Source organism: Lepidothrix coronata, unplaced genomic scaffold, assembly GCF_001604755.1.
Source record: "Lepidothrix coronata isolate B3197 unplaced genomic scaffold, Lepidothrix_coronata-1.0 Scaffold265, whole genome shotgun sequence".
NCBI classification, from domain to species: domain Eukaryota; kingdom Metazoa; phylum Chordata; class Aves; order Passeriformes; family Pipridae; genus Lepidothrix; species Lepidothrix coronata.
The window spans coordinates 795,838-819,962 of NW_016690445.1; the positions used below are offsets into that span (position 1 = coordinate 795,838).

Consider the following 24,125-nt stretch of genomic DNA (forward strand, 5'->3'; position numbering starts at 1 on the left):
TTTAACAAGATTACAACTTAGAAATGAAGAAACTTCAGGTGGAAGTGTGGAAAAGGGAAAGAAACAGCTTTTTATTAACAAAATCTGAATAAGCAACAAACGGTGAAAGCAAAAACTTTCAGAAGAAACAAAACAAAGTCCCAAATCCCCAGGTGGGGGGGAGAAACCCGCGGCAACCCGGGGAGGGGGTGGAGGAAAGGCAGGACTGTCCCGGCGGTTCAAAAGCTGCTCCCAGCCACGTGTGCTCGCAGCCAGCAATGAAGGAATCCCTTTTTTTCCCACAGGCAGTCTTGAAAGCATCTGACATGGGTCGGTCTCTCTCTCGGCCATTCTCCGCGAGGTGTCCTGTGGGGAAAAAAAAAAAAACTTCCTCTCAAGAAAAGAGAAAGAGGCGGCCAAAAACTGGACTCCTGCTCTGTCCGGTCTCGGACCACAACCCAAAAGCCTCCGAACAAAGGACTCCCCCAGCTGTTCCTGCGGCCACCGCTTCCCTCGAGCCCTCCCCCTGTCCCTGCTCCTGCGCTGCCCCGCTCCGCCCCCACACCCATCCCGGGAAAAAGAGATGGAGGGGATGGGGGGACGGGACCCTAGGGAAGAAAAAGGAAATTCCAACATCTCGTTTCAAACCTATGACACTGAGCTGGGTAAGGAATTTAGCCACAATAACTCTTGGGAAAGGCAGTGTGGCAGGGAAAAAATCCTTCCCTGTCAGGGTGGGGAGGCCCCGGCACAGGTTGCCCAGAGAAGCTGTGGCTGCCCCTGGATCCCTGGAAGTGTCCAAGGCCAGGTTAGATGGGGCTTGGAGCAACCTGGGGCAGTGGCAGGGGGTGGAACTGGAGGAGCTTTAAGGTCCCTTCCAACCCAAACCATTCCATGATTCCGTGATAGATAGCTGGGATAACACCGTGGCCATTTGTGACATTTCATAGAATCCCAGAATGGTTTCGGTTGGAAGACACCTTAAAGGTCACCTCATTCCAACCCCCCTGCCAGGTTCTCCTAGTCCATGAGGATGGAAGCCTTTTCCTCCTTGGCTCCCTGTGCTCAGTGTGGCCAAGCCCAGCTTGGCAGCAGGTGCCCACTGCAGCTCTGGGAGGTGGGTTGGGATCACAGCAGGTACTCAGAGGTGCTGTCTGTGATGGATTCATAAGTGGATTTGGAGAGTTCAGCACGTCCCTGCAGGCTCCCAGGGATCTGTCTCCCCCTGTCCTGCAGCAAACCTACAGCCTTCCTGCCCATCCTCTTGTCCCCTTTGTGCTCATTTCCTGGAGGTGCCACAGCTACTCCAAAACTCATTCCAGGCCATGTGCTTTCCCCTTCCCTTGGGGCACAGGGTGTTTTCTGTCTCTCATCTGATATTTGCCTTGAATTCCTGCCTTTGTCACACACTGTCCCCTGCACTGAGTGTCTCCATGAGATTTTTGCCTCTCCTCCAGCTGTGAGTGTTGAATTTGGTGACTGCCAAGGTATCAAACTCACCTGCAAATCCAGTGTTCTCTGCTGAGTGCACAGGCTGCTGCTGAGATGCCTGGGGGAGCTGTGGTACAGGGACCTTTGAGGTGTCCCAACGGTGCAGAGGACATCAGAGAGGGCCATGACAATGCCAAGACTTTGCATCATGTCTTTGGGAGAGCTGAACATCCATGGTTATTCCAGTGCTAACCAACCACACATGACCACATCCTGAAAGGGGACACACCTCTGCAGTGGTGAAACCAGTTCACTCTGAGGAAGAAAAGGGGAACACTGGGAGAGTTTGAATGAATCAGCAGCATCTGGGACCTGCACCATCTGCAGAGGAAGGCCCAGGGTTGAATGCTATCAGGCCAAGACTGAATAGTATAAATGCACAGAAGAGGCCTTTTTTTACAGGAAACAGGAATTCTCCATGTTTTCTTCAAGCTCATAATCTTCTCCTTTTCAAGGGTCAGAAGCTGTTCCCTTCCAGATGTTCCAAAGATAGTTGGAAACAGGACAGGTGGAAACCACAGATTTATCACATATTACATTAAGAACTGCTGAAAATTCTGCTTCTGCCAATTGAACTGGCAAAGATAGTCCTACCAGGTGAGGGGGCAGAGCTCAGGGCTGGCAAGAGCACCCAGTGAGGCATGGCCTCGGATATCCATAGGATTTTCCTGTGCCTATCCGTAGGAAACTGTGGTAACTAGGTCAGCTTTTTAATGCCTAACAGGAGAATCTCATCTCAAAGCAGTGAGCAAAGTTGATTCCTCTTTTCAGGAAAACCATTTTAAGGAGCATCTTTACCCTGTGTTGACAGGTAGGGATGGCCAAGTGCTTATTTATTCCTCCCTGTGAGGGTGGGGAGGCCCTGGCACAGGTTGCCCAGAGAAGCTGTGGCTGCCCCATCCCTGGAGGTGTCCAAGGCCAGGTTGGACGGGGCTTGGAGCAACCTGGGCTAGTGGAAGGTGTCCCTGCTGTGGCAGGGGGTGAATGAGATGAGTTTTAAGGTCCCTTCCAACCCCGAGCAGTCTGGGATTCTGTGATTCCGTGACTATTTCTGTGAACCGCTGCAGCTTGGCTGAAGGATCAGGGCGATGTCACTGCTTACAACCAGCTTACATTTTAAGGTTTGGGCACAACTGTGAGCTGTGATAATATTTCTTCTTGAAGGGAAGTGGATATTTGGGCACATGATTTGTTGCAGCAAAGGGTTTCACGGTAAAATTCATAACCACAGACGAGATGGCAGATGCAATTCAGCATTTATAAACACAAAGTAATGTACACTGGCAACCAGCCCGGAGCCTTACCTAAACAAACACCACGATGGGCTCTAAATGAGCTGCTGCCACTCAGCAGAGGGATCTCAGGGACTTTGTGGAGGGCTCTCTGCAAAGCTCAGCTTGATGGCTGCGGTGGCAGGCGGAGTGCAGGAACTCAGGGCCAGAGCAGGACATCTAAACCTCTGACAAGTTCATCTAAACTTCTGCAGAAATCCATCTAAACCTCTGAAAAGTCCACCTGAGCCTCTATAATTGTCCATCTGAACCCCTGCAATTGTCCATCTGAACCCCTGCAGAAGTCCAGGCTGCAGTTGCATCCCAAGAGTCGTCCTCCCACCCCTGCAGCCAAGAGGAGAAGATGTAGAGAGGTACAGCAAAAATGTCTGGAGCAGCATTCCTAGCGACCTAGAGCTTGGAAAAATCCTGAGAGAGGGGAGAGAAGGTTCCATAGTGTGTTAAGGAGACAGGGCAGTTGTGCCTCAGGCCGGCCCTGGGACACTCTGTGCCCAGGCCTTGGGGAGGATGCCAAGGCCACGGTCCCACATTCAGCATTGCCCTCCCACCCGTGGCTGCTGTGTCAGATCGGCCCAAATGTCCCTCCTCTGGCCCTGTGCAGCTCTTCTCACCTTCTTCTACCGGAATTAGGGCTGTTCTTATTTCCTGGCCTCCTGGGGCATTACTGGGCTGTAACAATTGATATCAGTGTTACTGTTAAACAGGGACCCAATGACTCCTCTATTTAAATCCCTTGATATTTTCCCCTCTCAAGGTTTCTGGTGACCTTTGCTTCGAGAGGCTTTCATACCTCATGGCTTGCAGCAAGCCTTAGAAATTCAGCAGGAGGAAAACCCTCCGGCTAGAGAAGAGACTTTCAATTTTTTGCTCCTCATCAAACTCTCATTTAAATGGGCTGAAATATAAACTGTTAAGCAGTACCTTTTCCTTTCTCTCCCTTCTGTTGCTGAGGGAGATGCTGGCAAACCACCAAAAGCATAACCCTGCCCAAATGTTCTTGGGTTAAACCGACCCTGCTGGCAAAATGCTGGGAGTGCTGGAGAGCCCCTGGCAGGGATGGGGAGCCTTGTGAACTGGGAGCTGCTTTGGCACATCCCAGGAAAGGATGGAGCTGCCCCAGAGAAGGTTTGTGCTGCTCTCAGCTCACGTAATGAGTTGTTTAGCTCAGCCCTAAGCGATGCTGAAGAATCAGCATTCAAACTCCCCTGGAGATTTGTGAGGATGGATTCGAAGAATTGCACATGATATAACTCACTTTTACCTGCTTCCCTTAAAAATATCCCTGCAATATTAAGTCCAAAAATCACATCAAGGGAATATGATTTAGGTGGAAAAGATGAACACCTAGAAGTTAGGAAATGGCACATCTCTTGCCTGCCTCCCCTGCCTGGATGCATCACGGAAATGACCTTTCATTCCTGACCACAGATGATATTTTTTCTGCTGAAATCGTGTCTTGTTCAGGGGAGAGCCTGGACGTACCAGAGAGGCTGTGCTGCCAAAGGCAGTGAAGAGCAGCACAGTCCCAAAGGTTAATGGATCCAAATGCAGCCCCAGAGGATGTGGGATCAGAGGATGTACCTATACAAGTCAGGGGTGGGGTTCAGATGCCTGAACATTGCTGCCTGATGCCCTTTACATCCCACCCAGCTCCAGCTGCTGGCAGAGCACAGGTCTCACAGAGGAGCTGTGCCAAACCTGCCAGCTCTCCTGCTGGACTCTCAGACCCCCAAGAGTGCCTGAAAGGGAATTAGCTCCCTATTTTTAGCCAGCTGGGATTCATCACCAGCACGAGGCGTTTTGGTGTGAGCTGGGACTTGGAGCTCCAGCCCATGGACATGGAGCTGAACTGGTCAGTGGAACCTCAGGAGCAACTCAGTACCCAGGGTCAGCCAGTGACCCCACTGACTGTTTGGCCTGAGAGGGGTGTCTGACACCCCAACACCCCATGGAGATGCAGATGTGCCACAGGACCTGCTTCAGCCCCAGGGTTTCCTGCTGCAGCTCCTGAGGATGCTCCGCAGAGAGAGCTGTGCTGGGACCTGCTCTGCTCCTGCCTGCTGGGGGTCCCAGAGCTGTCACACTGGTGGCTTCCCCCAGGTGTTTGTGCGGTGGAAGAGCATCACTCCTGTCCTCCCCTTCCCACGCTAAAGCCACTCCAGCTGCACCATCACGATCCATCCTTGCTCTCCGCAGCGGAGGGAGGGAGGGAAACTCCAGCATGGGATGAGACTGGTCCGAACCGATTCTCCTTCTTCATTCACCTCTCAATTCACCTTCGTCTTGAAATGCATGGAAGTGCTGCCCTCTTCCCTCTGGCACAGGCACAGTGACAGCACAGCCCCACCTCTGGCCACAGGACAAAGCAGGAGCTGCTTTGCGGAGCCTCTTCCCGAGCCACGGGCAGAATTTCAAACAATGCCCACTCTGAACAGGGAATTCAGCAGCGATAGTGTGTCCCTACTATAAACAAAGGCGAAATGCTGTGTGCATCAGCAAAAGGCTTTGTGTTGTAAAGTACTCCCTTTATGTCCAAGCAGGAGAGAATTCAAATGATTATTGACCCTCCACTGCAGGAAAGCCACATTATAATATCTCCAAATCAATAGAGACAAGTGCAGAGCAGCAGAGAAAGGCCACGGCTCTGGAAAGTGCAAAAAATTGCATTTTGCTTTGGCCTCTTCAAAAAGTTTGCAAAGCATCTGTTAGAGGCCCCCGGAGCCTTTTCTTTCTAATTGCCACGTTTGACAATGTGGTGGCACTGGGGACTGGTAGGAAGACAGATAATGGACCCACTTTAATTGCTTCCCAGTTCCATGAGTCATAACACTTGAGAGATGGCAAAGGGGAAGTGCAGCAGTTTGACTGAAGGAGCTTTCTGGCTTTTAAGAAAGCCCTGGAGGAACAAATGCTAAACTCAAAGCCAAAGTCTTGGAGGGACTGAAGGTTCCAGGTACTGGATTTTCTTTCATGTTTTGCTTTTGACAGGAACTATGGAGTTAAGTTTTAATCAGGCTCTGAAGGAGGGAGGAATGATTTTGGACTAAGAGATGAGGGGATGGATGTTGTGCCAGGAGCCTTTTTCTCAGAGAGGGTTCTGAGGTGGTGGAGGGTCCAGTGTCAGACGGTGGTGGGAGCACACTGAGCATACAGAGCTCTGGGGGGATTTATCTGGAAGGCTCAGGGAGGATGCTCTCACTGGGTGCTGAGCTTGGCATGTACTTCTGGGAATGGGCACACAGTGGACTCCTGACCTCCCTGCTCCCCGTGACACCAGGGAATCACAGAACCACAGATTGGTTTGGCTTGGAAGGGACCTTACAGCCCATCTCGTTCCACACCCGCCCTGCCATGGGCAGGGACACCTTCCACTAGACCAGGTGGTTCCAAGTCCTGTCCAACCTGGCCTTGAATCTCTCCTGTACTTCTGGCCTAAGAGCAGAGCATGTTTTTCCAGGAGAAGGAAGGAGCCCACAGGCAGAGCTGAGCCCAGTGCTCCAGGAACACAAACACTGGTGTGTGCTGCCTGTGCCAGCCAGGCTGTGAGTGGATGGGCTCTTTCTGCCCAGGGCCTCTGGGTCCTTTTCCCTCAACCTTTGACCTTTCTGCTGAGGGCAGCCCCCACAGGGACCCCTCAGCATCACAGATCCTCAGTGCCCCCTGGAAGGAGCAGAAGCCCACAACACTCACACTGCTCCTGCTGGTTTAAGCTGTGCCTGTCTGTGTCATCTCTGCCTGGCCACACTCTGAAGGTCTTCATCCTTCCCCTCTGCTTTGTGCCAAGAGCAAGCAGCTGCAGTGTGGTGTACAGGGCAGGGCACAGGCTGTGGGCACTGCCAGGAGGTGTCCCAGTCTCTCTGGTTTGAAGATGGTTTGCCTGGGTGCTGCTTTCACCTCAGCTGGACAAGCCCTGGGACATGGTGGTTGAGAAGGACGGGAGGAGGATGGAAAGCAGGAAGTCAGGAAAACACAGGAGGAACAAGGGGAGGTGGAGGTGTCACCAAAAATCAGGAACAAAACTCTCTAAGGCTGTAATTTCAGTACTAGGAAGCAGCATTTCTTTACTCTGGCCTGGGTTTGTAGGGAATCATTCCAGCTCCACACACCACCTATTAAGATTTTTCACTTATTTATATATTTTTAGCAAATAAAGAAATTAACGTTCATTGGTTCTAAGTTTTCTAATTCTCTTCATTAATTAGTATTCTATCCTCTATTGGTTATTGATTTCTTGCTTCTTGTGCTAATTTTGTCCACATTCTTCAGTCCTCCTATCATCCTTTTCTCAGACAGGGAGTCTCCTCTGTATCTTCTGGTTACTCCAAAAAGCCCTTGAAGGACCATAAATTTAAGATCCCAAATGTCCAATCTTCAACTCCCTCAGACTTTGTTTATTGAAACTTATCAGGGCTAGTTTAACAAACTTAAAGTTTTGGTGATTTAATGATTGAAGTAACAATAAGAACCCGGGGAAAAAAAGAAACTTAAGGAGCTAAACCAACAAATTAAACATTATTTCGGAAAGTTACATAATTCCAACAGAGAGAAGAGAAGAAGGTGGAGCACCCTGTGCTCGGCTGATGGGTGTTGGGGTGGCCAGTTCCTGTGGACACACTGCAAGAGAGTCCCCAGATCAGTGTCCCAGCTCCTGCCTCTCTGCCATGGCTCAGGGAGGGGATGTTCCACACCAACCTGTGCTGCCCAGCCAGCACAGAGGCACTTGGGGCTATGCTTTGTGCCCCAAAATAGGTGCCTGTTTCCAGCTGATGGGCTCCATCCCTGGGGCACAGGGCAGTGACACCATTGGCCTGGATGGATCTTGCAGGGCTTGGTCTAAAGAAAGAGATTACTTGAAAATACAAGGATATATTCCAGCTCGTTCCAGACCCGAACCAGGTCTGCTGGGCCTCAAACCATCTTAAAACTGTTTTAAGGTAGTAACCTTCCTGTCTGTGCTCATCCCTGTCCTGAAGTGGTCACTTGGCCCCTGGTCAGAAACAGCAAGGTGGTTTGCCTGGAATTCCATGGATCAAAATATCCTCGTGCAAGGTCTGGATGGATCGTGGCCCTTGGTGGCCGCTGTGGCTGGGGACACACTGACACAAGGCACAGCTGCTGGGTGAGCACCAGGGCTGGAGAAGGCCTTGGAGGAGCGGGGAAAAGTCATGCCATGGGCCCTCCAGTCACTGCCACACACGCCCTGGTCTGGCTGGGGAGGAAAGGGTCACCGTGGCTTCCCATGGCTGTCACCCCCTCCTGCACTTCCTTCTGGCCCTGCCTGCCCGGGGACCCTGTGACCAGCTGGTGCTGAGCTTTGTCACAGATCAGGGCAGGGCTGAGCTGCACGGTGGGAAACTCACTGGAAAAAGGCTTTGGGGGCTGATTGACAAAACTGTCTGTGGTGGAAGGAGCTAATCCAGGCAGCTCATGAGCACCAGGTCCCTAATGAATGCACACAGGCTGGACCTGCCTGTAATTCATGTCCCTGTGCTGCTCCACTGGCTCCCAACAGTGCCACTGAGTCACTGCAGCCCCCAGGCAGGGACAGGGAAAGCCATGGTTCAGAGTAGAGCAGGATGTGCCCCTTCCCTTCTGCCCCTCTGTGCTGGGCAGAAGCTCAGTGTGTGTCCAGCTCTGTGCACACCCAGGAGCTGGAACAGGACCTCACTGCCCAGCCCTGGCAGCTCTGTCCATAGGAAAGGGCTGGCGCTGTGGGCTCAGGGCACAAGGGATGCAGAGGGTGCTGCCAGGATGGGGTGCACAGGGCAGGGTGCTGTTCCCATGTAGGGCTCGTTCTCTGCCAGCTGCTCCCTGTTCTCTCCTTCTGCCTCCAGGTATCCATGTATTTATTATGCACTTTCCTCTCCTGCCTGAAGCTGGAATGGGAGTGTTGACTGCCATTCCTCTTGCAAAGGAACATGTGTTTGCATTCCCAGCCCTGGGTCTCATATTCCTAAGGCATGTGGGATCACCCAGGTTGTGGCTGGATTTCCCCAGGTGGGCGGTGGGCCCTGGCAGGGGGAGCAGCAGTGGTGGCCCAGGCTGAGTGCTGTTTTCCTGGAGTGGGTGGTGTTGCTTAGTGAGGTGGATCCCATTGCTCTGGTGCCACCCCCCCCCCATCACCTGAAACATGGAACTGAAGAAGGAGGCTCCAGAAAGTCCTACTTCTCTGCCCACAGGTTTTCATTATCAGCTGGATAGGAAATGTGCTGGCCAGAGAGTTGCCAGCGTTGTTTTAATTTCCCAGGAGGCTCTCTTGGTGTGACATGTCTCCAGTAGGGAATTTCAGTTGTCTTGTGTTCCTTTGCTTCATACAATGGGACGTGACATGTCAAAACATGACAAGCCAGCCAGAATGTGTCATAATACTGCACTCAACACGCTGCCTTCCAGGGTTGCTCAGCAGCTAATAATATCAGCCTCAAATTATCTCTGCATGCTGAGCTGTTCTTTTTCTCCCATGTGGACTATGAGACATAGGAGTCTGCTGCCTATATTGGACTGTTGGATCACAACAGATTTATCAGCCACACACAGTGAATCATTTTGACTGGACTGAAACCCAAATCTGGGATCCATTATTGCAGAAAAGCGACTTTCCTGCCTTCGCTTTTCTGATTGTTGTTGCCTCAGTAAACAGTTTGCTGAGATTTCCGTGTAATTTAAACCCTTATCGTTGGTGTTGGAGGTGCTGTTGCTGCAGAGGTGGTGTGATTTCAGTAGCCACACGATTGCCGTGCAGGCTCTGAGGGAGGGGGGCCGGTGGGGCTGGGTGTGACTGTGCTCCCTCCAGCGTTCCCACCTTATCCCGCTCGGCAGCGTCGTGCTTTCCTGCCCGGCTTTTTGAACTGTGCTGTTTTACCTTACACTGTAATGAGGCATAAACGTGCCTGAACAATATTTTCAGTCTTTCAAGGAAGGAAATCCCACAACAGTGAGGAGGCAAAGCCGCTGTTGCCCGTGGGCTGGAGATCCCCGGGGATGGGGAGGGATGTGTCTTCTTGCCAGAGGTGCTGGGATGAGCTGGGAAGGAGACACAGGTGTCTCTGCTCACACGTGGGATTTCCCAAATGGGGCCTGGTGCTGCTCCGGGTGCTGCCCGTTGGTTTTAGCTCCCGATCCTGGTTTGGAGGAAGGGCTAATTGCTTGTAAAGCACTTGCTGCTAATTGCTGGTAAAGCACTGCTGGAACTGCCTCCCTTCCCCACCACGGGTACAAAGAGCAGCTCTCTCGCCAGGTTTCACAGCTGTAGGTTCCCACTGACTCTCCCTCCCAGGTCCCTTTGCAGATGATGCTCTGCCCATCCCTTCCCTTCCTCCAGGCTCTTTCCCAGCATCCCAGCTGGGGCTCGGGAATTTGGGGAACCAAAATGCTCCCTTGCGATTCCAGGGCAGCCCAGCTCCTGGGGAGCAGGTGGGGCATCATTATGGAAAAATGTTCCTCTCAGGGGCTTTTCAGCCCTGGTGGGCTGCCTGCGTGCCTGAACACATGGAATCTACTCCTGCCTTGCAAACTTTGTAGAATCCCTGAATCCTTTGTGGAATCTCTGAATCAAGCCTTGCATGTGATTTCCTCCTACAACAGCATCACCCTCTGTGGAAAAACATGCTGTTTCCTCCTCTTCCTTGGTGGCTGCACAGATTCAAAGGAAAAAAAAAAAAGGGAGAGAAAGGAAGGGAAGCAAGAACATGTGGCTTAAAGTTTTGACCAAGAGAAGGAAAGGATGCTCTTGGCTCTGAGACATCTGAAGGCAGGTCTGACCTGAAAGTTATTCTGGGAATCTCTCACAGTTATTTCTTCCAGAAAGACCAAATCAGTCCAAAATTATTTGGGGAAAGTCACAATTAGGTTTCGAGAGCAATGTGGGGACACCTGCTTACTTCAGAGAGTGGTTCAATGATCCTGAAAAGCAAGGAGCTGGTGGCACTGCTGGGATGGCACTCAGAGCTGCCTGGGACATCCCTGTGGGTGCAGGTGAACTGGTCTAAGTGTGCCCATGGCAGAGAGAAATGGCCCCCAGCAGGCAGTGCCTTTGCTCCCAGGTGAGATCTGTGGAACGAGGCTTGTGTTGGATGCGCATCCAGGACCCAAATCCACGATGATGATCCTTCTTTCTCCCCTTGGCTGTCAGAGCCCTCCCGAGTGTGCAAGGCCGAGGAGGTGCTCAGACTTCATCTCTGCAAGTGTATATTGATTTAAACTATTGAGTTGAGTGGTGGAACATCGTAATTATGCATTTTAATTGCTGGCTCCCCTGGTATATGTTGTTTGTGGTTGGTAGTGACACACTCACAGGGGTGATTTCAGGCTCCTCTATTATCTGCAGAGAGAAGCTCTCCCATGACCCTGCCTAATTTACATACTATTTTTTTTATCCTTTAGGAAGCAAACTGCTAATTTTGGTGCTTTGCTTGAACATCCAGTCAGAAGTGGAGTCTTGCCCCGGGGCCTGTGTATGCTACAGCGAACCCAAGATTACAATAAGTTGTCAGCAGCAGGGACTGACAGCAATCCCCACGGAGATCCCCATCCAGAGCCAGCGCATCTTCTTGCACAACAACAGGATAACCCTAGTGAGGTCCACCAGCTTCACCTCCTGCCGCAACATGACCATCCTTTGGATCCACTCCAACAACATCAGCCTCATTGAGCCTGGAGCCTTCTATGGGCTCAACAAACTGGAGGAGCTGGATCTCAGCGACAACACGAACCTGAAATCCATCAACCCCGTCACCTTCCGGGGGCTTGTTCACCTCCACACCTTACACCTGGATCGCTGTGGGCTCCTGGAGCTCTCCACGGGGCTTTTTCAAGGGCTGTTCTCCTTGCAGTATCTCTACCTTCAGGATAATAATCTTCAGACCCTGCTGGACGACACCTTCATAGATCTGGCAAACCTCACCTACCTGTTTTTGCACGGGAACAAAATCAAGAGCTTGTCGGAGAACGTCTTTCGGGGGCTTATCAACCTCGACCGGCTGCTCCTGCACCAGAACAGGGTCAGCCTGGTCCACCGGCGGGCCTTCCATGACCTCGGGAAGGTGATGACCTTGTACCTGTTCAACAACAACCTGACGGTGCTCACGGGGGACACCATGGCCCCCCTGGTGTCCCTGCAGTACCTGCGCCTCAACGGCAACCAGTGGATCTGCGACTGCCAGGCCCGCTCCCTCTGGAATTGGTTTAAGCAGTTTAAAGGATCCTCCTCGGAGCTGGAGTGCCACATCCCCCCTCGCTTGGCAGGGAGAGACCTCAAAAGGCTCCAGAGCTCCGACCTGGAAGGGTGTGTTGACTCCTTCAACCAGATACGAACAAGTGTCTTTAGCACTAAAACCAGATCGGGGAAACTCCCAACTGGGATCCCCCCTCTCGGTTCCCACGATGGCTCCTCCAAGTGCTGCCAGCCAGAAATGGATAAGTCTTTTATTTATGAAGCAAAAGGCAAGGCAGGGCCTTCTTCCCACAGCAGCCGCTCGTCCAACAACCACCTCAAGGAAAAGGAGAACATGTCCAAACCCAAGTATATGGAGACGGACCCTTCCAAAAACAGCAGCAACAAGCAGATAAATGATTCCCCCTTTGGGACCTTCCCCAGCATTGTAGACCCTCCTTTGACCAAGCTGAGGCCAGAATTTCTAGAGCCTATTGAACCTTCCACAGTTCCAACCAAAAAGAGGCAGGGCTGCTCTAAAAAGAACAGATCAAAGGCCCAGTGCCGCCTCACCCAGCAAGGGAACAGCTCCACGTTACAGCTCAGCCTCAGCCTTTTGATCCCCCCCTTGGTGTGGAGCTTACTGTTATTCTGCTAAAATTAACTCTTTTCCTGGGTTGATGACACTTTAATACTAGACTTTTGCTGACCTCCATAAATGTTGCAAACAAAAGCAAAACTACCATCCACCCTGAGAAAGCTTTGTTACACAAAAGTTAACTGGATGCCTTTATTAAAAAAACAAACAAACAAAAAAACCCACAAAACAAAAAAGACAAACACCGAGATGTACATAATTTATTTGTCCTGAAACCTGTGAATTATACCTTTGGTCTTCGGAACTGCACTTGCCCACAAAGCAGCTTTTGCTACAGCAGATGGTAAAGAAATATGGTTTATTTACAGGAAAAAAAAGTGTAAGAAATGCTCTGAAAAGAATGTCTAAAATCTGTTTGTAACTCGCCATCACACTGAACAATGTTGCAGGTTCCCATATGCAGAGGTAATGAATTTGATGCTGTTTTAATCCTATGTTTATGAATATTGCAGTTTTTCCGTACTCATTCCATCACACCATGTTTACGGGCAGGATTTGTTAAAGAATGCTGCCTTTTTCTTCACAAGATTGCAGTATATATAGATATGCATTTTATTTTACTTGTGTACAAGTATACAAAAAAAAATATAAAATAAAGATTTCTTTTTCCTAAACGGTCGTTCATCTGCAAGGGGTGAAGGAGGCTTAGCTGAAAAATTCAAAGGATGTGGAGTAATCCATGATCTGAAGGCAGGTTGAGCATTTAACACAACAGTAATAAATAAGACATACTGGGCACGGTTATGCAACGTTTAACTGGTGGCAGCAAAGGGGTTTGTTGTGTGAAACATGCCCTGGTAATGCTCCTTCTTCCCTCTGAACTATCCCAGGCCTGACCTCGTCCATATTTCAGGATGCTCAGATTAGCAGGAATTATTGCCCAGCCCCTCGGGGTTGGGGACTCCTCGTTGCAGGTGGAGCAACATTGGAAACAATCCCAAGAAGTCGGGTAGGGCCACTTTTCTTCTCATCTGCACAGATGAGGAGGCTCAGCTGTGGTGCAGGTCCAGGGTGGAGCACCCTCAGGTTTGGATTTATGGAATAGGGTGTCTGTCCCCACAAACACAGCTCCTGGCCTGGTAGCTCAGGCTGTGCTGGAGAGCTGGGGTCCATTCCTGGCTGCCCCACCCACTCTGTGGGGTCACTGTGCAAGGGGCTTCACCCTCAGGGTGACCTTGAGATGCTCAGGAAGTAAACCAGTGGTGTCCACCATAAGGTGGGTGTCACCACATGACCCAGGTGCCACAAAGCACCTGCCTAGACCTGGCTGTGCAGTGCTGGTGCTGCAGCCCCCCCGTGTGCCAGGTTAGGGCAGGGTGTGCAGGGGGCTTGCCAGGAGGTTGCTTTTCCTTCTCAAACTGTGGATTTTCTCCTGTGCCCCTCTCTTCAGGAGGACCGTTGGGGTTTTGAGGTCTGTACATGTGAGACCGGCCTGTCACACGCAGGGGACGTGACTGGGGCAGAGGGCAGCCAGGGCAGTGTCCCAGAGTCCTGGGAACATGCCCTAGAGGGTTATGTGGGGAAGTCAGGCTGAGGGTCTCCAGGCTGCACCATCCACCATCAGGGTTCCCAGCACTGGGACTGGTGCTCAGCTCCACAGAGCAACCCCGGGGGGAAGGGGGACTGTCAGCCAGGAGTGAAGGGCATCAGCAGGGCCAGGACTTAGTGCCTGGCCTTGTTCTGGGCCTGACGGGTCATGGGGAGGGCACAGTGGCCATGGGCAGAAGCAGGAGGATGCCTGAATGGCTGATGTGCCAGAGACTGTGGTGCTGCAGGCTGGGCACCACCTGGAACAGCTCCAGAGGGGTTGCTGGGTGCTTCCTACCTGTGCCATAGCCAGTTCCAACCTGTGTGACTGACAGGGGGGACAAAGGCCCAAGTGTTGCATTTGTGAGCTGTCTCCTCCAAATCCATCACTGGGGCTGCAAAAAAGATGTGCCACAGACCCGTGCTGGTGGGCAGCTCACCCTGGGCACTGAGGTGGGCACAGGGCTGTCCCAGCTGTATCACTGGGCAGAATGGCCCTGGGATCCCAGCAGGTCTGACTGCTTCCATCCCAGCCCCAGGACCAGTCTCTGCAGAGGAGCCAGGGATGTTTCAGTGCAAATACATTGTCCTGGCCAAAGGATGAAGTGAGAAATCAGAGCCCTGTGCTGGGGTTCTTAGTGCCATGGTGAGCTAGACAGCCTTGGCAGCCCTGCTGCCTGCCCAGTTTGTGTGTGTATTATCCACACACACAGGTGAGGGATTGGCACATTTCCAGCTGCTTTCTGCCACACTTGGTTGGTTTATCCCATGGCTGAAGGGTTTTCCGAGGTCCTGCACGTCCAAAGTGTGCCCTGTCCCCTCCCACTCATCCAAAAGCACCATTCAGGCTCTTGAGGGATCAAACCTACAATTACATCTGAGGCACCGGAGCTGAGAGCAGCCTGGTTATGGGGTCAGCACTGCTCCAAAACCCATAAAAAAGCCAGATTTGCTGGATGCTGTGACAGGTTCCTGTGGAACCTCCTGTTTTGGTCATGGTCTCGGGACACAGCATGTTTCCCTCACTGAGTTTTGTGGTCCAAATACCTGGACCAGTACCCACAGCTCCATGGGCAGGAGGAAACCAGACAAGGTGGCAAAAAGCAGGATGAACCTGAAAAGAAAAAAAAAAAAGTAGAAAAAAGAGAACAGCTTCCCATTGTGGCATTTCTCCCTAGCAGCTGAATGGGCCCTGAGCAGAGCTGAGCTCTGGACCTGACCAGGCCCAATTCCCAGGGAGTTTGGTTCCCATTCTCCCTGTGGATAACACAAAGCAGATGAGCAATTATTGTCACTTATCCTGAATGGACCAGGAGTCACATTCTGACAACCCAGGGACACTCTTCCTGCTTTCTAGAGCTTGATTCTGCTGTGCTTTCAGTGGCTCCTAGGACTATATATTGGCCATAAGCCCAGAAGAGTCCCTTGTGCTAATTTCCTAGATTTCCTGCTGTCCAGATGCCAATTCCTGTGTTTACAGGCATTAGAAGGCCATTTGAATGACAAATATTGAAGAAGGGGAGGCAGTAGGCAGCAGGAACCCCCATAGGAGCTTGGGAGAGGCAGAGGGGGAGCTCTGATATTGTTGAGAGTAGGGAGGGACTTCAAATGAAGGGAGTTTCTTTTCAGTTTTGTGCTTTGCTGGGGTTGGCACAACTCTTTCAGATATTCTGAGACATAGTTTACACTCAGATGTCACTGAGTTAAGTGGGATTTACCCAGCAGGGCTCAGGACCTTGTTGACTGTTCTCTGTCTCATGATCCTTTTTCTCCCTCCCTTTCTCACTGTGCAAGTCAGTCAATTTTCTGCTCACGACATTGATGTCAGGAATGAAATCAAATAGACCAAGTTAGCAAAGAAGCCAGAATGGATGAGGGGTGCAGGCCACATTTCCCTGGAAGAATGGGCTCCCCAGCACAGAGCACAGGGCTGCACCACTCAGCCCCTGCTGTCCCCTTTGCACTGTCACCATGCAGACCCTGGGGAGCGCAGGGGGCACCACTGAAGATGCTGTAAAACCACAGACCTTCAGGTGCTGGGAAGACATCGTGTTCATGCTTAATTCGCAGTAAATTGTCTCCTTGGATCCTTTGCTGGTAGTTCCACACTTGTCCTTGCAACAAGCAGGAACAGAACACCAAATCTCATGTGGCTGAGGACAAAGTTCTGTATCAGGGAGTGGAACCTGCTCCTGCAGTTCCCTGTCTGTGAGGGCACCTGGGCTGCAGGCAGATGGCATCTCTGCCGCATTCCTGCCCCAGAGGAGATCACAGGGGAATGCCCAGCTGCCTGTGACTCCACGGGGCTGAGATCTCTGCTCCTAAATTGTCTCTCCTAAACCTTGTGAGCCAGTGGTGTTTCCACGTCTCTGCTCTGACACGGAGAAGATTATCCGAGCTGCTGAGTTTTGCTCCAAACAAACATGATGCATAGAAATAATAAAGGCTGGAGGGTTTTTTAATTCGAAGCTGTGTCTCTGGATTAGTTCCCCATCATTAGGCAGTCAGGGAGTAGAGTTACTGCTGCTCTGCCTCCTTCTCAAAATCAGAAAAGGATAAAAAAACCGAGAGTCGTTGAGAGCTGGGGGTGGGAAGGAGAGCAGAGAACAGGCAAGAGAGACATTAGCTTTTTAGGGATGATACTGGTCCACGGTGCATGATTGCTCGTGAGAAGCTCTGGAGACAGCAGGAACTCTGAGTCCAACCATTGTGAGGGCAAGGAATCTGCGAAAACCTTCCCTGTAAATCCAAGGCCAAACATTTGAGTCTGACTCGGGACAGAAACCCTAATTAAAGACCCCTTGATTTGTGCCATAACTAGGGCACTGCAGGGGGAACTGCTGAGGCAGGTGAGGCTTAATGGAATTGCATCCCAGGATATCTATAAAAAGGGATAATGGAGCCTTGGCAAAGAGCGGCACAATGAACACACCGGTGTACTCTGCCCACTCCCTGAGCGGGGAGGCACTGCAGAGCTCAGAGTGACCCACCTTCAGCACCGTGTGAGAGACTTGTTCTAGGTCAGCAGGTACCAAAAAGGCCCAGCTGTCATCAAGCATAAAAACAGGAACGTTTTTGGGTATGAAATCATAGCTTTTGCTATCCTGCAGCACCGCACATGGCACAGCACAGGCGCCGATGACTCACGGGCTGGGCTCCGGCGCAGAGATTTGGGGGTGGGTGGGTCCATCTGCGGGGCTCTGCTGCTCTTGGGGTCCATCTGCAGGGCTTTACTGATCTCTGGGCCCATCTGCAGGGCTTTACTGATCTTGGGGTCCATTTGCAGGGCTTTGCTGGTCTCAGGGTACAACTGCAGGACTTTGTTGGTGTCAGGGTGCATCTCGAGGGGTTTTTTTGTGTCAGGATCCCCCTGCAGTGCTTTGTTTGTGGGTTTGCTCTGTTAGCACTCGTTTGCTGATGGTGCAGCTCCTTTCTGGTGGTGTAGTTGGGGCTGGGTCCTACTTGTTGTTCTGTGGCTGCTTTTGAGTGTTATCACTTGAATTTAAACTAGAAAGGGAACAACTGCAAGATGTGGTGTGAGGAGGGAGTGCTGGACTTTTCCATGTGAGTGAGGAGCTAACATTTTTAAACACCCTCTTTGGTGGTTGTGTTCGGTGGAGTTTAAACCGGCACTCCTGCAACTCCCTGCTGAGCTGTGAGATCCTGGCTCTGCCTTCTGCACAAGCCTCTCTAGTGCAGGTTGACCCAGCACCTCTGGAGAAGGACCAGGAGCTCGCTGGCACGGACAGCTGACCCAGGAACACAGCAGGGTCTCTCCAGGTCTGCTGTGGGATCCCTCCCATCACCCTGACAGCCAGGGATCCTTCCGGCTGCCCATGAGCAGCAGGGTGTGCTGAGGGTGTGCTGAGCATGAGCGTGCCCATGTCTGGCCCAACACCTTTCTTTTACAACACCCACCACGAACAGTCCCCAAATCCACATGGAGCTGCCCCCCCAGAGCACCAGCCTTCCCACCCCTGCCCTGCCTGAGGACCTCTGGGTTTGCCTCTGAGACTTGGGGCAAAGCAGCAGAGATGCTGCAACCTCCAGCAGTGTCCCATGCCCACAGTGAGACGTTGGGGGAGTCCCTTCACCCCTTCCCCAGGGCTCGTCTGGGCGTGGTAGGATTGGTGGTGGGAGCTGTGCTGGATCTTCTCACACATCCAAAGTTTCTCCTTCCACAGGAGAAGGGCAGGATGCTCCACTGCTCTGTTTTCACTGGAGCCAGGCCCTGGAGTGGGCTGCCTGAGGACTCTTATTTAGCTGCACGCTGCTAAATAAGGGCAGAGCTGCTCTTTTCTCCCTGGTATTTCCATTCAAACCACAACAACAGCGGCAGCAGGAGCAGCCGCTCCCATGGAATATTTATAAGCTGTTTGCAGTAACACACTCTCAGAGCAGCAGGCTGGGAAAGTTATCTTATGTGATTCTTAGTCAAAGTGCTTTATGTAACAGTCACAAGCTTACAAATCCCGGTGACATTTCCCTGCTTCTTGACAAACAATCGCTTGGTGTCCTGACACCGAGACAGGAATCAATCACTGGTGCTCGTTCATTAGCGTCCCCCTCTCCCCTCCCCAATTAACACGGGCTTACCTGGGAGGCTCCATCCCTCTCTGCATGACAATTAGAGCTGAGCTCTGGGAGCTATAGCAGGATGGGCTGCAGGACATTCCTTGTTCCTCACCGGTGTCAGGTGCTCACAGGGATTTCAAGCTGACTCCAAGATGCTGGGACTAAATGTTCCCATTTGCTTCGGGCAGGTAAAGTTGGAATTCTAACGAGGTTTCCTAGCAAGACTATTAAATTCTGTATTTTGCTAAATGCCTTTTTTCTGTTTGTCACTGCCCCTCCCTGGCTGCCAGGCTGACCTTGCTGGGACTGTGGGGATGAGGCTGGTGGGGATGAAGGAAAAGCCACTTGAATCCTATTAAACAAGGAGGTCTGGGAATGCATCCATACATACACCTCATTTCTGTGAATTAGGAGTGGGGGTGGAAAGTACCCTGGGCTGTTTAACTTTGCTCTGTACCTTTGGAGGTTGTGGGTCACTTTTAGCAGTTTCTCAGCAGTGCCAGCTCACCAGAGGGTTCAATACCAAAGACCTCCTGACTCATGTGGGTGAGTTCTTGAGGCATTGTTGGTTGGCTTGGACCTGAGAGGTGCTTTGGACTTTGACCACATCGTTCTTGGCCAGCTTTTGTTGCCTAGAGAGGTCAGGAATATTTCAGTGAAGTCAGAGGAAGGTCCAGTTTCCTATTTGTTTCCCCCTTTGGAACACACTATTTATTTCCACCAGAGTTATGATCTTTAAAGAACCTAAGAAATTATTTCCAACCACTGGGAGAAACAGGGGCCATCCCAGAAGGAATGGATATTTCCCAGAATCACAGAATATCCTGAGTTGGAAGGAGCCCACAAGGATCGAGCCCGACTCCTGGCCCTGCACAGGACACTCCCAAGAGTCCCACCCTGTGCTAGGTTTGGGGGGGGAAAGTCAGTTTTCTCCTGCCAGATAGTTCTGGGAAGGAGAAAACTGCCACACAGGCACTGTCCTGGGTGTGTTTGTGTGTCATTGCTTCAGGTCACATCCCAACAGGGCCTTGGGTTAACTAACAGGTCCTCGTGGTCCTGACCAGCCTTGTGTGGGGTCTCCACACGAACTGTGGGTCCAGGAGCTCTACTTAAGTTCATCCTGGTGCCATTCTGGAGTAGTGCTGGTCTACAGCTCAGCCACAGCCACGTCCCTGCCTGGCTGTGGAGCTCTGCTGCTCTGGGAACTTATTTCATGGCTTGTCCTTGGACCTGTCCCCTCACTGTGGACCCGCCTGATGATCACTGGACCTGTGGATTGACTTCCTGGCTTCACCTTGGACCTGCCCCATCCCTGTGATGTGGACTCTGGCTGGACCTGGCCACCATCCCTTGGTCTTGCTTCCTCACTCAGGTCCTGTGGGACAACCTGGGGATGGTGCGGCCCCTTCCAGTGGTGGGATCCTCATCAGCCCTTGCCTTGCCTTCCCTGAGGGATCAGCCCTGCTCCTGCTGCTCCCGCTGCTCCTTGACACAGCTCAGGACATCATGGACCTTCCAGACTCCAGCTGTAAGATCACAAGGGACCAGCACAACAAAAGGCCACCCAGGTGGCCTGAAGCCTGTTTCAGGTATGGCCCCAGCCTGCTCCAGAGCTGCTAAATTTTGCTGCTTGCAAAACCTTTTAAGGTGCTGGAACAATGCCTAGATGTGTAAGGGTCTAGTCAAGATTTCTACTTTCCAGGCTATTTTTGGTTTGCTTGGGAAAAAGTGAGGAGGAGAGTGGGCTCCAAACCATGTACCAAAGGCTGGAAGGGAAGCATCTGGTGTGCCCAGGGGTTGTCATAGTGAAGATGAGTGACACATAATAATGATGAATCCAGAAACTTTCACCTTGATTTCCCTGCCCGTGTGAGCTTTGAAGTGAGCCTCTAATATTATGTTAGCAGTTTATTGTGTGTGCTTCATTAAAAATACATCACAGGCTTTTTGGAGCTGGAAGGGACGCAAATTAGGTCATCTAGTGCAGCCTCCTGCTGCTCTGCCAGGGCTCTGATCCTGCTAATGACTCCAGCCCAGCCCTGACAGGGGCTCTCCAGCTGCCAATTGAAGCTCTGGGCTGACAGGGACAAACAGGCTCCACTGAGATCATTTCACTCTTGCAAACTTTCAGCCTTCCTGTTAAGTGGGGTTTTATTTCAGATTCCCACAGACCTGCTCAGCCAGTGTTGGAGCTGCTGGGGCTGCTCTGATGTGCTCCAGATCCCCTGGTGCTCTGAGCTGGGCACAATCAGCCTCTGGATGCAGCCCAGGAGCATGGCAGGGGTTGGGAGGTGTGGCCCAGGAGCTGCTCACCGGTGGGCTGTCTTCTCCAGGGCTGGAGGCACTTCTCCAGGACCTGGCTGCAGTGCTGTTTCCCCATGGCTCCTCCCCAGCCCCTTTCCAGCTTTGCTTTCCCCCTTGCCTGTGCTCTGTTGTCCCTTTGGCCACTCCTTTGGGATGGTGGGGCAGGTAAAGGTGTCCATCAACAGTACTGAGGGAAGACAAATCCCTTTGTCTTGAGTTCTGAGACATCAGAAATGCTAGGTTTGCCCCAAACCCTCGGCCAGCCTGAGCTGGAGGACACAGGGGGCTGAGAAACACCAGGATAGACCTACATGACCACACCTGCATGCTGCCATCCCACTGCCCTTCGGGGCTGACTGGGCAGGGGGGAAGTGGGACCTCAGCACCACCAACTGGGTTCTAGACTGGGAGAGTGGTTGCTGTGGTTGAGCCCCCTCAGCCTCGTGTGCTCCTGCCAAGGAAACCACAAGCAGAGCTGAGCTAAAAGCTCACCCGTGCTGGCTGGAGGAGGGACAACCAAGGGGGCTCCCCCCATGTGAGCCCAGAATGAACAGCCTGTGCTCAGTCATGGAAGGGCAGTGAGATCCAGGCTGGGGGGAGAAAGGATTGAGAGCAGCCCTGGGGAGAAGGATTTTGGGGTGCTGGTGGCTGAGAGGCTGGACCTGCCCCAGCACCCAGAACCCCCCTGTGCTGGGCTGATCCCCAGCATGGGCAGCAGGGCAGGGGGGATTCTGCCCCTCTGCCCCCTAAGGTGAGACCCCCCTGCAGAGCTGCCTCCAGCCCTGGGGAACAGCACAGGGAGGACGTGGAGCTGCTGAAGAGAGTCCAGAAGAGATGCTCCAAGGGCTGGACCAGCTTTGCTCTAAAGCCAGGCTGGGAGAGCTGGGGGGGTTCCCCTGGAGAAGAGAAGGCTCCAGGGAGACCTTGGAGCCCCTTCCAGGGCCTAAAGGGGCTCCAAGAGAGATGGAGATGGACTTGGGACAAGGGATGGAGGGACAGGACAAGGGGGAATGGCTTCCCACTCCCAGAGGGCAGGGATAGATGGGAGATTGGGAAGGAATTCTTCCCTGTGAGGGTGGGGAGGCCCTGGCCCAGGTTGCCCAGAGAAGCTGTGGCTGCCCCTGGATCCCTGCAAGTGTCCAAGGCCAGGCTGGACGGGGCTTGGAGCAGCCTGGGCTGGTGGGAGGTGTCCCTGCCCATGGCAGGGGGCAAATGAGATGAGCTTTAATGTCCTTTCCAACCCAACCCATTCCTTGAATCTATGATTTGGTGATCCACCAACTCCATCACCTCTCCTGTGGGCTCTTTCCACTGACCACTGCACCTCTGGGACCTGGGGGTCCTCCCTGATGTGGGTCTGCCCTGGCTCTCAACAACCTGGGAGATACATCTGGGACGTGTCCCAGTGGGAACAGTCTGACCCAGCACTTGTTGCTCCTGAACAGTGCTTTGCCTGGGGTCAGAGTGGTGCTCTGGGGGAGAAACAGCAACAGCAATGCAGGGGAGGGACCAGTGGGGTTTGCCCTGAAGGCACATCTCGCCCCAGGGTTGGTGTGCTCTCAGCTGAGGGCTGCAACCTCTTGTGGGGAAACCAGTGCTTGTCCCCCCCTCCCCGAGAGCTGGGGGACCCCTCACTGACTCCCTGCCCAGCAGCACCTGGAAAGCCCCAGCACCTTAAGGTGACTTTCCCTGGACTTTGAGCCAGGAGAGATTTATATTCCAGCCTGAAGACACTGGTGTTTTTCACTCAGGCTCTGAGCCTCCCCCGGGGGCAGGAGAGCACAGCCCTTCATTAGCTGTAATGAGCTGCCTTGGGCTGGGGCCACGGGCCCTGGGCTGGGCCCTGTTTTGGCAGAGCTGTGCTGAGCAGTTGGGCTTGACCTAGAAAAACCTCTTAATGTGGTGTTCATTTTGCAAGGGGCAACGGTCTGATCTAATCACAAACCACATCCTTCAGCAGCAGAGCCACTGCAGCCCAGTTAACTCAATTAGGAAATCACCACGCTGAGCTATTTAGAGCCAGCTTTTAATGGCTGTAGCAACAGGAGGATAATAATATAGAAACAAAGTGCCCTAATACGCTGTGATGGGATAACTGGCATCCCTCTGCTCCCCTGCAGGGCCTGGGCAAGGCAGTGCTGGTAGATGGGGCTCTCTGCTCTCCATCCAGCCCCCTCCCCAGCCCCTCGGGCTCCTTTGGCATCTGGGCAGCCTCAGAGAACTCACACACTTCCGAAGCACGTGAGTTTGAGAGGGGGTGTGGTGGCTTTTTTTGGCTTTTTTTTTTCTTTTTGCTTTACCCAACAATCTTATTTTAAGTCTGTCCTCCCCCTCTTCCCTGCTCCAGGGCTGGTTTGCCTTGTGTTAACCCACTTGGGATGTGGGCACCTCCCCTGTTCTGGGGGGAGGTGAAGCCCAGGTGCTGTGCTGGACGTGGGAGGTTCACCATGGAATGGGAACAGTCCCTGGAAGGGTGTTTGCACCCTGAAACTCAGGGCCATGAGACTCCTGGGACCTTTTCCACCCACCTGCAACAGCAACACGTGGCCAAAGCAAAGAGGTTGGCAGAGTCAGCAGACCCCTGTGTGACAGGAGCCACGAGAAAGGCAGAGCTCCTGCTGCTCTTCAGTCTCTCTAGGAAGGGCTCAGCCCTACACTGCCATTACTCACAGGAGAAATGAAGGCTCTGAGTGGGTAAAATGAGTGGGTAAAATGTCCCAGGTGGCCCTAGAGGGTGATAGCAGAAGTGGAATTTGGACACAAACTGCTGCATTTTCATCCAGGGCTCATCAAATAATCAGAGAATTTAAATCCTGAACTGAGCGACAACTGGTGTCTTCCCAAAATACAACTACACAAAAATATGTATATTCACTTATATATTTCACAGAATATTCTCAATTGGAAGGGACCCACATGGATCATGGAGTCCAACTCTCAAGTGACTGGCCCATACAGGGACTGACCCCACACCTTGGTGTTATTGGCAGTGTGTTTAACCCACTGAGCTAAGCTCAAATTTGTTATGCTTTCTTCTTTGCATGGAGTCTCATGTTTCACTAACAGTGGAATAAATCAGGTCTGAGTCAATTTTGGAGACATTTCCCTCCCCAGTGACAGCTGCAGTTGGAAAGCCTGGCTTGAGGAG

General features: G+C 52.2%; 1 protein-coding gene across 1 annotated transcript in view; it reads left to right on the top strand.

The window, feature by feature from the left end:
* The window catches only part of RTN4R (reticulon 4 receptor), an 87,756-nt gene extending 74,571 nt beyond the window's left edge, over window positions 1–13,185 (top strand). Inside the window, exon 2 of the mRNA XM_017835887.1 lies at window positions 11,145–13,185. Within this exon, the coding sequence (XP_017691376.1) occupies window positions 11,145–12,571 (1,427 nt within the window). The 3' untranslated portion in view covers window positions 12,572–13,185. The remainder of the gene's footprint in view (window positions 1–11,144) is intronic.
* The last annotated feature ends 10,940 nt before the right edge of the window (window positions 13,186–24,125 follow it).